The sequence below is a fragment of the Gossypium arboreum genome, chromosome 5, assembly GCF_025698485.1.
Source record: "Gossypium arboreum isolate Shixiya-1 chromosome 5, ASM2569848v2, whole genome shotgun sequence".
In the NCBI taxonomy this organism is placed as follows: Eukaryota; Viridiplantae; Streptophyta; class Magnoliopsida; order Malvales; family Malvaceae; genus Gossypium; species Gossypium arboreum.
In genome coordinates this window covers 68,075,840-68,089,799 of record NC_069074.1, presented here as the reverse complement: position 1 = coordinate 68,089,799, position 13,960 = coordinate 68,075,840, and the positions used below count along the sequence as shown (strand labels likewise).

At 34.8% G+C, this 13,960-nt stretch overlaps 1 protein-coding gene across 1 annotated transcript; it reads right to left on the bottom strand.

The window, feature by feature from the left end:
* Positions 1–3,516: 3,516 nt before the first annotated feature.
* LOC108453710 (DExH-box ATP-dependent RNA helicase DExH15 chloroplastic) lies at positions 3,517–10,291 on the bottom strand. Its single transcript, XM_017751979.2, has 8 exons — positions 9,633–10,291; positions 9,375–9,550; positions 8,945–9,058; positions 8,516–8,624; positions 8,345–8,431; positions 7,134–7,252; positions 6,057–6,264; positions 3,517–5,913 (listed from the first exon to the last, which is right to left on the bottom strand). Exons 1-8 carry the CDS (start codon positions 10,113–10,115, stop codon positions 3,676–3,678), a joined length of 3,534 nt encoding a protein of 1,177 aa, XP_017607468.1. The 5' UTR covers positions 10,116–10,291; the 3' UTR covers positions 3,517–3,675.
* Between the last annotated feature and the right edge of the window lie 3,669 nt (positions 10,292–13,960).

Sequence of the window (13,960 nt, the reverse complement as noted above, 5' to 3'; positions counted from 1 at the left end):
CTTTCACATTAACACATAAATTCATTTTAATTCAATAATCAATACATTTAATATGTATCTACCAATTCAATCCATTTCAATCAATTATCAAAATGTCAGTTACTCACCTCAACACTTACCATATGCATTAAATTGAATTATAACAATTAACAACTAAGTTTGGATTATAGAAATACAAACCGTGAATTCCGAGCTATTCCATGTTGATTTTATATTTCCCTTTTAGTCGAGGATTCGATGCGATGTTAGCTACATAATTAAAACAATTAAAATTCATCAATATAACACAATTCAATTTCATATTGAATATTTCAATTTTACTCAATATTTGTCTAAATTTCAATTGTATATTTTCATATAAATTCCACTTTAAATTAAATTTAACTCCTATTTTCACTTAAACTCCTAAATTTTTAATTTTTCACAATTTAGTCCCTAATACTCACAATTTACAATTTGTTCTACAATTTAATCCTTTTTCATTTCTAACTTAAAAATATACCAGTTTAATCCCTAATACTAAAATAATTCAACATTGACAACACTTCAAAACTTAATAATTGCTAAAATTTCAAAATGGGTCGGGTAACCCTAGGTATCGAGATTCCAAAAACATAAAAATTACAAGAAAATAGATTAAATTGACTAAACAATTGAACTTTGAAAAATTGGAGCATTAAGGTAGTGCGTCTCCTTCTTTTCTTCTTTCTTTTTCTTTCTTAGTTTGAATGGCTTTCTTTCTCTCTTTATTTATTTATTTTATTATACATTAATTAATTATTATATAATATATATACATTTACTTAATTATTAAGTTTTCTTAATATTGTAATATATTTTAACTTTAACTATTAATATTTAAAATAAATTTTTACATAAATTATATAAATAATTCACTAAGCCGTCCACTTAATGGAATAAGGCATAATTGTTTATTTAATCCCTTTAATTATTCTCTAATCTATAATTCAACTTTCACCTTATATGCGAATTAATCCAATTAATCCTTATGCCTAATTACTTTTAATTCATATAAATTCATTTAACTGAAATCTAATTAAGAAGAACAAAGTTCGAAATGTACTTTCGAAACCCTTGATTATCGGGTCATTACAAAATGTGTATCAATTATTTTCTTACATACAATCTAAAAGCTTTATAGAATTGAATATATTCTTACTTTAAAAAAAATTACATGAACGATTTATAAAATTAAAATTTATTTGTATTTATTTATTTTCTTAAATATTTTAATTTTTAAAGATCCTAAAAGGTGCCAATATAATTAAAACATTTATTTGTATTTATTTATTTTCTAAAATATTTTTAATTTTTAAAGATCCTAAAAGGTGCCAATATAATTAAAACATCGATACACAAGTATTTTTTTTATTTTTAAATTTTATAAAGTTTACAAAATTTGCCTTTAGGAAACCTGAATAACCATATGTGTAGATTCATTATGGACTTCACTTTTAAATGATTTTTATTATTTTTAATTTTTAAATTTTATTTAATATTTTTATAAATTTTAATAATATTTGACATATTTATAAAATAAAATTTGAAAGGAATGGACCTGGAAGAAAATTAAAAAGTACTCATTTTAATTAAAAAAGAGTTTTTTATTTTTATTTTTGCAATCGTAGTATTAAGAGCATCACGTCAAATACTATTAACGGTCACATCAATACTATCAATTTTTTAGTTCAATGATTCAATTAGTTGTAAAATTTTTTAAAAAATTAATTAATTTTTCAATTTTGAAGGCCAAAAATACCATTAAATGATATAATTATCCTTAAAAATATATCTATTTGATTCATAAATTATTAAGTTTTTTTAATCACTTTAATGACTGAATTGATATTAATTGAAACTCAATTATCTATTTAATTAATAGTAAAAATACAACAAATTGTTACAATGTCAAATAAAAATCAAGATTATTTGCAAGGGAACTTACTTCATCCAGTGAGTTCGCTCGCGTATGGGTGGACAATCCATGACATCAAATGCAATTGTGACATTTTTCGGCAGCAAGGGATTGATATCAAGCAATTGATGAATCTGAGCCAAAAGGTCAATCGCTCTTCGTAATAGTCGAGCTAAACCACCCTCATCGATCCTACAATATCATGACATTTGCCTATCCTACCACTTGAAAAAATCACAACCACCATCTTACAAATAAACCTCAAATGCGTGAATACATTTTTTTTTTTAAATCATAAGCACTCAACTTTGGAAAAATTTTGAAATCATTCAAATTGAGCTGAAGTAGCAAATAAAATTTTTCACTAACCCAAAAATTTGAACAACTATAAAAGCTTCTCCCCGAATTTAAATCGCTCCATAAAGCGTCTCTTAGAGCTAACTTCTTGCAGTAATATTTGAAATCTCGATTTTTCACTCGAACCATGAGATACTCATTCTCTAAATTGGCTATTCAAACTATATGATTCAGATTTGAGCAAAATTCTTAAATCTATGATTTCAGACGACAAGAAAGAAAAATAACAATTTCCTAAGGTTTATGGTAAATTGAGATAATGAGAGGAGAGATTTTTCAATCCAGGGTTCTTAAGAGATAGTGATTTCTCTAAGATTGGAGACTGTTAAATTTTTTTTTATCGTAATTGTTTTAAGGATTTCACAATTTTTCACAATTTGGGAATAAGATATTAAGGATTTTAACGACATGTTCTAATTTTATCTAAATTTTTTTTTACAAATTATTTATTTTTTTTTAATTTCATATTTAATTCATTATTTTTGACACGTCATCTTCATCCTCGCACGCCACATAAGCTACTTCGTTACCGACACTTGATTGACAGTTACCTCACGTTTTCCGTTAAACTTGAGCTGCTTTCTGGAAAATTCATAACATTGAAGGCATCAATCCACAAAAAAAAAAAAGGCAAATGGCTAAAAATATTTTCAACAATTATACCAAAACATTTCATCTTTCTCAACATTTAAGATTATTTACTTTCCTCAACATTTAAAGATTAGAGAAGAGAAGTAAAGCAAGGACAACAACAAAAAGTGAAGGCCCAAAGCTTTTATTTACCTTTTTTTCTTTTCTTATAAAAGACGAAGGAAACATTTTGCAAGTGCATTTGGAGTTTTGACTCCACTCGTCTCTTCTTTTTTTAGGGCTATTTTTTCAACTGCAGTTTTTTGTTTTTCATTTCTAGTCAAATATTTTTTTTATTCTTGTTGGTGCTGTCTAACAAACTGACGGCACCATTAAAAAACAATTTTTTTAGTTACCTTGTACATTTATATTTTTTCGGGAATTTTAAAAAAAAAAACCAATTTCACCTAATACAATGACAACAAAAAAGATTTTAAAATCAATAATTGGCTGATGATTGAGAGAAAAGGAGGGTGATGCTGCTGGTGTGTCAATTGGCAACTGCAAAAACTGTTCAAAACAGCCAATTTTCCTGGCCCATTTTTTTAATTAATTATTATTTTTATATTATTTCCGTGAAAAAAAAACCCTAATTGATCCACAAAGTATTAAGTTTTTTTTAATCACTTTAATGATTGAATTGATATCACTTGAATTTTGATACCAAACTCAATCATCTATTTAATTAATAGTACAAATACAACAAATTGTTACAATGCTAAACAAAAATAAAGGTTATTTGCAAAGGAACTTCATCCAGTGAGCTCGCTTATGGGTGGACGATCCATGACATCGGATGCAGTTGTGGCATTTTTCTGCAGCAAGGTATCGATATCAGGCAATTTAGGTATCTGAGCCAAAAGGTCAATCGTTCTTCGTAATAGTCGAGCTAAATCACCCTCATCCATCGCACAATCCATCATCAATTCCCTCCATGATAACCCAGACGCCCAGGCTTCCACCATTCCTGAAAACTGGCCATCTAAACAACAAGCTATCTCTACCTCATGTTTCTCTTGAAGTTGGACAAACGAGTTCCTTTGTTCTTCTAGTAAACTAATCACATTTAGGACAGTAGGCGAAGATTCGTATATGTAATTATTGTTTTTCCAAGCGCGTACCTTGATCCCCTCGGACACTAAACTCGCGCACACAGCAGCGAGTTGCGCAGGCTTTAACTCTAGCAAGATTTTGTTTCTAAGTACCTTTGCCAACCACAGTTCATTTTCTCCTCGAATTGCAGCTGCTGTTTCACCCAGGGGAAATATTACATGTGTATTGATGTCTAATGCCCTTGTTTCATGAATGACTTTGCTGATTTGTAGAAACTCCTTCCAACCAGAAGGTTCAATTTGCTCTATTCTATTGATCAAATGATTTGATCTAGCCTTCAACCTTTTTATCTTTTCCTCTGTAAACTTAGCCGTGTCTAAGATCTTTTTATATTCTCGGAAGCCCTCAGTACGGGCTATCTTTTTCTTCAAACGTGCAACTTTGTTCCTTTGCTCTCTGTAACGTTCCACTGATTCAATGTATTCTTGTGACATATGTAACACCTCATCACTTTCGTAAAGACTACTTAAAACTGGCACATTTAGACTCCAAGACCATGTCTCCAGAGATCCTTCAATGCACCATAGACCACCAAGCTCAGAATCAGCAAGTTTTTCCCATTGTGTTTCCTCTTTATTGAGAAGTGTCCTCATTATTTCCCGGGGCAAAGCTTCTCCCTGAGTTAAAGCAACATTGGGAAAGCCACTTCTATAAACAGTTTTAATCCACTTTTCTGTAAATAGATACCAGGAGTTATCTGAACCAAGGGCCACAGAGTAAGCTGGTTCAACATCTTGATGAGTGTCAGATGTTCCAACACTGCTCAGTGCAAAAGAATCATCAACTGAAACCATGTTCTTAAGTTTTGACCCATCAAGCGATTCAACCTCTGCTAGATAAACAGCAGGAACGAAGTTTTCAACTCCTTCAGAATCCTTATACTGCAAGCAAATGAAGGGTAGGTGTCCATTTTCAAAATCCTTTAGGAGAGGTTTCAGAGCAGAAAATCTCTTCAACTCCATCCTTCTTCGAAGTTCAGTCCTGAAACGTTTTTCTGCCCTTAATTCCTCTTGTAAATCAGCAATCTCCTTATATGCCACCTCTGTTAGAAGTTTCCGGCTCTTTCTATCTATAGCCTCATCACTAATTTCATAAGTCAATGCCTCTATCTCTTTCTGTATTTTAGCAAGCTCCTCTTTTGCAGCAAGCATCACATTACTGCCTAAGTAATTTCCAAAACTTTGTTCAACTAATTTCCTTGCCTCTTCCAAAGTTCTCCTTGCTTGTAATGTGTTTGTTTCATCTGATTCATTGGAGTGACGAGTAACTTTTGCACCTCCTAGAAGATTCAACACCATTCCATATGAAGCCGTGAACTGTGATACGAGGGGTTCAACTCCAGAAAATAGAAGCTTGCAGCTCTCTTCAGCACCTTCATAAGGAGTCTGCACTATCACAACATGGCCCCTTTCATCTATGCCTCTACGTCCAGCACGCCCTGCCATTTGAAGCAATTCATTAGGGCTTAATTGGATACGTCCAGTGCTTGTCCTTTTGCTAAGAGATGAAATAACAGCAGTCCTAGCAGGCATATTAATTCCAGCCGCCAGGGTTTCTGTAGCAAAGACAACCTTAACAAGTCCTCGCTGAAAGAGCTCCTCAACAAATGATTTCCATAGTGGAAGACAACCAGCATGATGTGCAGCCACCCCTCTAATTAGTCCTTTCACTGCAGTCTCCCTCACAGCATCAGGATACAGAAGCCGAAACTTCTTCAATGCAAGTTCTACCTCACTCATCTCACACTCATCCAAAAGGCTACAATCTTCAACATACTGCACAGCTGCGTCACAGCCTCTCCTATTAAAAATAAACCAAATTGCTGGAAGCATGTCCTTTGCTTTGAGTTGCCATAGTGTATCAACAACTTGAGGAACCTGAAAATTATTGTGTAAGCTGTAAACATATACTTTTTTTCATTTAGGATTGTTATTAATCAGGTAAAAGGATATTATTGAAAAGTATCCTTTATTTGCAAAGAAATTACGCAAACTGCAAGTACAAAATCACTAAACCATACCTGTGAACGGCGAATCATGTTTTTGTCATTCTTTGAAAGAGGCTGCTCAGACATGCCAACTATACTATCAAAGCTACCGTTTCTTCCATGTCTTCGTGAATTCCTTCTTCTAGATCCATCATCCCTGTAATTCCTTCTTCTAGATCCATCATCCCTGTACGAGTTGACTCCTGAAGCAGAAAGTTGTAAATAATTGAGTGACAACTTCCTGCTCAAATTCCAAAAGAAATTGAAAACTTGTCAGAATTAGTAACAGATATATGTGATACTATGCAAAATATAATCAAACAAAAAAGCATTCAATAAAGTTATAATTTACAAGCGTGACAAAATTTAACTACATGCACATTGCTTTAAATTGATACTTGGAAAACAGAAAGCTATAACTTGCAAGAAAATATGTTGACTTGAAAAATTACAGAAAATAACCATTGAAAAGATGCAATAATGGAATTTTTATCATTTTAGTTCAACAGAAAAAATGCAAGCAATTTCATTTTTATCAATTTTTATTTCCTAACTTAGAGTTATGAAATTTTATCAAATTTCATTTTGCAGAGAGAGAGAGAGATGGAATTTCTAAAAGTATAGACAGAAAAAATTAATCCGAGAATAAACTGGATATGGCTGCACGTCTGGGTATGGTAAAAAATAGCAACAATTAAACTGAGAATAAGTATCGATGATGTTGAGGGTTACCCATTTTACCAATCTCAAATCATTATTATAGAAACCATAGGCAATTTTAAGTAGAGTATTTTGGTAAAAATGAAATAAGGAGGCTAATCTTACTCAATAAAACACTAAACGTCTACATGTCAAATGTCCATAATTTCACACTAAAAAACTAAAATCCCAATGAATTTTCCATCAGGCCACGTATAAGTACTTCAGATTACTCCTTTCAAATGTGAAACAATAAAGTAATCAGTATTGTGGTAAATGTGAAATGACCAGTCTCATCTTACCTATTTAAATTATACAATAACAGACACACATGCCAAGTGCCTACAGGCAAATGTTCTTCCAGCATATGAATAAGAAGTTGCATAAGGTCAGCAGTTCTGATTGAAATACCTATTCATGTGTGTTCCCTTTTCATTAAGAAGCGGAAATAAAGAGGCCTTTGTTGAGAAGTGCCAAGTCAATGGAACGGGACGCCATGATGATGTTACCAGCTCTGTTTTACCATGAATCTAGAAACAAAAGGATATTAAGGGGAAATTTTCAATAATCTCATAGGCTCATAGACTATGATTCCAAGATATAGAGGTAAAGCCACAAGCACGGCAATTATGTGCAAGTGAATGAAGATCACATAGCTAGGAGGGAACTTTCAAATCTTTGTGCCCATTCAACGTGCATACCAATCTGACTTGGAATATGAACCAAGAAACCCACTGTAGAATAAATACAGTTTCCCATGGATGAGTCAAACCCAGACAACAAAGATGCAAATTTAAGAATTTACTATATAGGAACTGGCCCCAATACCATTTAGGCATTTACTAAATGAGAAATACCAAAAGTAGAAGATTACCTGAAACCCAAGACCAAGGACATTCAATAATATGGATGAGTTGAAAACAGCATTCTTGCTCATGCAGATAACACTTATAAATAAATATAGGCTGAACTTTCCTCAAGAAAATGACAAAGCAACTTTGAGATTTAAGGGTCAGTTAAGTTAAGCTGATGGCAAATAAAAACAAATTTACCCAAACCATTTGGCACAGCACTAGGTTCAAAACCGCCTTCACCCAAAATATAAATAAATAAAACAAGTTTAACTCAATGGAGTCCACAACCAATATTACATGCTTGGTGAAATATCAAAATTACAAACTAAGACTAGAACATATGCACTTCTGACAAAGCTCATCTTGGCACAGGATGCCAAGTCCAGCAAATTAATACACTGAGACATCAAATCAAGCCCCATGAGATCATGCTTGACCAGACAATATATTGCACATGATCTTTTTTTAGTAATCAAGCAATGTGAAAAAAGGTACATCAAGAAGTGTAACAAGCAGTAGAAAAAAGAAATAAATTTCATCATGGAGGAAAAGCCAAAATGCAGAAGAGTAGTAACACTTCAACTCCAATATCGAGATTAAGGCATACACACTTCACCAGAACATCCATTTTGAGTTTGTGAACCCAAGAGGTAGAGCAGACAAACAAAAGCAAAGAAAGATACAGATAGTAGATATCATGACAACTCTCAAACATCTGAACTAATATCAGTGCTGAAACATATGATATAATAAGACAAGGAATGGTACCTGACTAATCCAACCAGCTAGCTCATCTGGATTAGCAACTGTCGCTGACAAGCATATAAGTTGAACTTCTTTAGGGCAATAAATCACCTGAAAATATTTCAGAACTTGGTGAAAATGTTTTGCCATTGACATTCTAGATATAAATGAGATTCAAAAATCAGATAAACTCACAATCTCCTCCCACACAGTACCCCGAGATATGTCACTTAAATAATGAACCTCATCAAGAACAATCACATCAACATGAAAAAGACCACTCCCAGAAGAAGCCATTCCAACACTGCATCAACATATCCAAAACCGACATGCTTAAAATTACCACTTAACAAGAACATTAAGAAGGAAACTTATGGAGGTAGCAACTTGAAATTGAAACATGAAATACCTAGATGAACGTAGAAATTGCTACCACAAGTTGCAAAGTGATATACCATACTTAATACATAAAAGTATATAATACAGTGACTAATTAATATGCACTAGATACTGGTGCCATTCACATCAAAGCTGCACAAATGTCATGCTTATGCTTTGGAAATACCAAGTACAATTCTTCCACCACTCATACCATGAAATTCTTGAAACTGTTATCCGAAGTACCTATTATACAACATGTTCCGCAGAATCTCTGTAGTCAAGACTAAAATCTGAGCATCCTTGTTGACAGCAGAATCTCCTGTGAGAAGGCCCACATTATTATCCCCAAATGTCTCCCTAAAACAACAAAGATCACTATATCAGCTCGAAGGGTTCATATCACCTATAATTATTTGCACTACAATGTAAGCATGACCCAATCCCACTATTTATAGTGGCAGGGCCCCTTGAAAGTTATTTGGAGCCTGGAGGCCATATGAACTCTACAATTATGGTGAGGTTTAAATTTTAAATTTTAATGCATTAATAGCATGTTTCAACCCAAAACCACTTACAAAGTAATGAAACTTAAAATTATTTGAAAAACATAATAAAAAACGAAAACTATAATTCATTATGCATGTTGAGAGGGGAAGAAAATAGCTCTAATTACCTAAACTGTCGAAACTTTTGATTGGATAATGCCTTAAGCGGGGTTGTATAGAATAACCTCCTCCTCCTGGCTACCGTCGCCACGGCAGCAGCTTCCGCAATTAAAGTCTTTCCGCTGCTGGTGGGCGCTGAAACCACCACAGACGAACCCCTTAAAAACGCTTCTATCGCCATTCTCTTCAAAATACAAGGGCAAGATCATTAGAACTTCAAATTCTTCTTCTTTTTTTCTTTAAAGAACATATTAAAAATAAGGAACCTGAAATTTATCAATGCGAAAATCGTAAATATCAGCGAGTGCATCGACGTCAATCATTTCCTCCCCCAATTCCTTAACTAGATTACAAAGCTTTTCAACTCGTTGCCAAGTGGATTCTTTCTGCCAGTTGGATGAATCCACTGAGATTTCTTTTTCGTTTTCGGTATCGTCTTCATCTTCGTCTTCGCTCGGTTGGACATGGTCGGAAACTTCACCGGAAATGTCTTCGTATTCGTCGTATTCATCCGCAGCTTCAAAATCATCGTCGTCTTCGTCATCTTCGAGTTCCTCTTCAGAGAGTTGGGGCTCAGCGGAGAAGGGAGAGCGAGGGGATTTGAAAGAGAGACGAAAAGAAAGCGGAGAGAAGATGGAAGAAGGGCGAGGGAAAGGTAGGGATTGAGAAATGCAGCGGAAGTGAGGGAATTGGGAGTGTTTGGTTTGTCGGAATAGAGAAGGAAGAGTGAGGATTGAGAGAGTGTTCATGGCGGGAGTTGCTTAGCGTTATTGTAGACCGAGTTACTTACACCACTGGACAATCCATTTGGATACCAACCAATACAAAATTGAACCGCCGGCGGTTTGAATATTTATTTTGTTATATATAAATAACAGAATATCTTTGCTTCGTTTTGTTATCTACTTCAGCCAGCGTTACACTAGATTTTTTTTTGGTATCAGGATTTCTTTACTTCAAAAAAAAAAAAATATATATATATATATATATATTTTATCAAATTATTTCAAAATAAATGAACTACTAAATTACAATGATGAGTAAAGTGTTCATATAGTGATAAATGAATCAGTAAAATGCACAAAGTAATACTTAATAAACAAGTGATCATTAATGGCTTTTAAAACAAATAATATTAGAAATGTATATGTAATTATGTGTACATGAGTTATTGTGTGGTAATGGTGTACAATATAGATTTTGAAAATGTGACAAACAACCTTAAAAGTGCAATGTCCTAGTAAACTTAGTGAAATAGTAGGGGCACAATTAGCATACTAATAAATATGTACATGCTTTGTTTTGAAGACAGTGTTTAGTGTGAAGACAAATATTCATGCCATATAGCATAACACGCAAGTGTATAGTGAGGACCTTAAGTGATTTGGTGTAAGGTTGGTTACAACTTTAGTGCAAATTAGTGTATAGTGTTTGGTTGAAATCTCGAGTATCCAAATGAATTTTGCTAGAGTTTACTAAGGGCTAAATGTTACAATTATTGATAATTGGAAGTAAAATTTCAATGTGAGCTAAAAAAGATATGAATAGAATGGCATTGATGACAAGTGCAAGTAGTGATAGATTAGAAGAAGATTCAATAAGAGAATATTGATGCCAATAGTAATAAGTGAATTAGTGAAATAATAATTCATTAAAAGGGCTAGGTGAACAGCAAGTGAGTAAATGAATTAATAAAAAAGTTATTGCTGGATCTAGTGCCCTAAATGTAATATATTCATTTTGTATACTTGTATTTTTCAAACAAATTGATTTAATAAAAATATTTATAAATTGCATTAGTACCCTTGTATATTATCATCAATGTTTATTACATGCAAAGCAAAATAAAAGCAAATATTGGCTCACTAGTTATCTATAAAACCCCTCGCCCGACCCGGTCGTCGGGTTTAAGTTACAAGGTGCTACAGTTGTTGTTAGAGCAACTACAGTCAATTTATAAAATATTCATATGCACGTGTAATTAAATGCCAAACATATTCATTTATGGATAAACAGTCTCGGAAACCAATTCAGGACCCAAAACTCGATGTTCGCCCGAATCAGTCCAACACAACGGAGTACGACACTTATGACCATACAAAGCCTTATAAGATGCCATCTAAATAGTAGCTTGGAAACTGTTATTATAGGCAAACTCAGTTAGTGGCAGATAATCCTCCCAACTATCTTGGAAATCAATCACGCAACTCCAACACATATCCTCCAGTATCTAAATCACCGTCTCAGATTGACCATCGGTCTAAGGATGGAACGTAGTACTGAAGTCCAACCTTGAACCCAGAGCCTCGTGTAATTTCTTACAGAATTGAGAAGTGAAGCGAGGATCTCTATCGGAAATGATCGAGACAGGGATCTCATGCAGTCTTACAATCTTAGAAATGTACAACTTCGCTAGCTTTTGTAGAGAGTAATCAGCTCGAACCAGAATGAAGTGAGCAGACTTGGTCAATTGATCCACGATGACCCAAACAGAATCCTTCTTAGTGGGTGTCAGGGGCAACCCACTAACAAAATCCATAGTTACTCGTTCCCATTTCCATAAGGGAATCTTGACTGGCTGCAATAAACCCGAAGACAACTGGTGTATAGCCTTAACTTGTTGGCACGTCAGACATCGAGCCATAAAGTCAGTAACCTCACGCTTCAAACTCGGCTACCAGTACAACTCGCGAAGTTCGCAATACATCTTATTACTACCGAGATGAATAGCGTAAGGGCTACTATGCGCCTCCCTCAGAATAGACTGCCTCAGATCAAAATCATTCGACACACAAATCCGACCTCGAAAGTACATAATACCATTACTATTCAATCCAAAATTTGCAGTAGTACCACTCTCAACCTGATAGAATCACACACCTACCGTCTCATCTATTATCTGTTTATCTCGAATCTAATCAATCCAAGTCAGCTTAACTTGTAACTCAGCCAATAAACTCCCATCATCAAATAGACTAAGATGAGCGAACATCGCCCTTAGATCAGACATCGCCCTACAACTCAGAGCATCAGCCACCACATTGGCTTTACCCAGATGATACTCTATCGTGCAATCGTAGTCCTTAAGAAGCTTAATCCATCAACGCTATCTAAGATTCAACTCTTTCTGAGTGAGGAGGTACTTGAGGCTTTTGTGGTCGGTGTAGATAATACATCTCTCACCATACAGATAGTGCCTCTAAGTTTTCAGTGCAAAGACTATAGCAGCTAACTCAAGGTCATGCGTCAGATAGTTAGCCTCATGAGTCTTAAGCTGACGGGACGCATAAGCCACAACCTTACCATCCTATATCAGAATATAACCCAATCCAACATGCGACGCATCATTGTATACTATAAACTCCCTTTCAGATTCAGACTGTATCAGAACAGGAGCCTGAGTCAGAATAGATTTGAGCTTTTCAAAGCTCGATTGCTGTGCAACAGTCCAGAAAAATGGTACACCCTTATGCAAAAGCTTAGTTAACGGTGCAGCAATCAAAGAGAACCCCTCAACAAAAAGCCGATAGTATCCCGCCAAACCCAGGAAGCTACAGATTTGAATCCAGCACAGCCTCGATCTTTCGAGGATCAACTCAAATCATCTTTGCAAAAACCACATGCCCTAGAAAAGTTACTTCATGTAGCCAGAACTCACACTTGTTGAATTTAGCATACAGTTGCTTCTCACACAAAATTTGAGGCACTACTTTAAGATGCTCATCCTTAGTCTTAGAGTATACCAGAATGTCGTTGATGAAGACCACAATGAACTGATCCAGATAGTGCTGAAATACTCAGTTCATCAAATCCATGAATGCAGCCGGTGCATTCGTCAAGCCGAAAGGCATCACTAGGAACTCGTAATGTCCATAACGAGTCCTAAATGTAGTCTTATGCACATCTACCTCCTAAACCCTCAACTGATGATACCCTGAATGGAGATCGATCTTAAAGAATACAGAAGCCCCTCGGAACTAATCAAATAAGTCATCAATCCTCGGAAGTTGATACTTATTCTTAATGGTCAGCTTGTTCAATTGCCGATAGTTTATGCACATCCTCATGGTCCCATCCTTCTTCTTGACAAATAATACTGGTGCTCCTCACGGAGATACACTAGGACGGATGAGATCACAGTCCAGAAGTTCCTGCAGTTGAGCTTTAAGCTCAGTAAGCTCTTTCAGTGCCATACGGTAGGGAGCGATGGACACTAAAGCTGTACCCGAAAGAAGCTCAATCCCAATCTTTACTTCCCGATTTGGTGGTAATCCTGGTAACTCCTCAGGAAAACGTCTAGAAAGTCCTTTACTATTTTGATGTTCCCAACAGAAGAGTCTCCAGATTCTGAAACACTTACATAGGCTAAGTACGTCTCACATCCTTTTCGGACTAGTTTCTCAGCTACTAGAGCGGAGATCACATGCGACAGATAATATCGTCGCTCACTAATCATCACTACCTCTACATCATCCTTGGTCCTCAGAACGACCCTCTTAGATGCGCAGTCCAAATTGACTCGGTGTTTAACCAACCAATCTATACCCAGAATCAAGTCGAACTCCCTAAACGAAAGCTCTATTAAATTAGCCAA

Coding starts and splice junctions, on each gene's coding strand:
- LOC108453710 (XM_017751979.2), bottom strand. CDS start 10,115: ATGAACACTCTCTCAATCCTCACTCTTCCTTCTCTATTCCGACAAACC. Junction 7,253..8,344: donor TAGCTGGTTGGATTAGTCAG/GTACCATTCCTT, acceptor TTTTGTTTCTAG/ATTCATGGTAAAACAGAGCT. Junction 5,914..6,056: donor ACATGATTCGCCGTTCACAG/GTATGGTTTAGT, acceptor AATAATTTTCAG/GTTCCTCAAGTTGTTGATAC.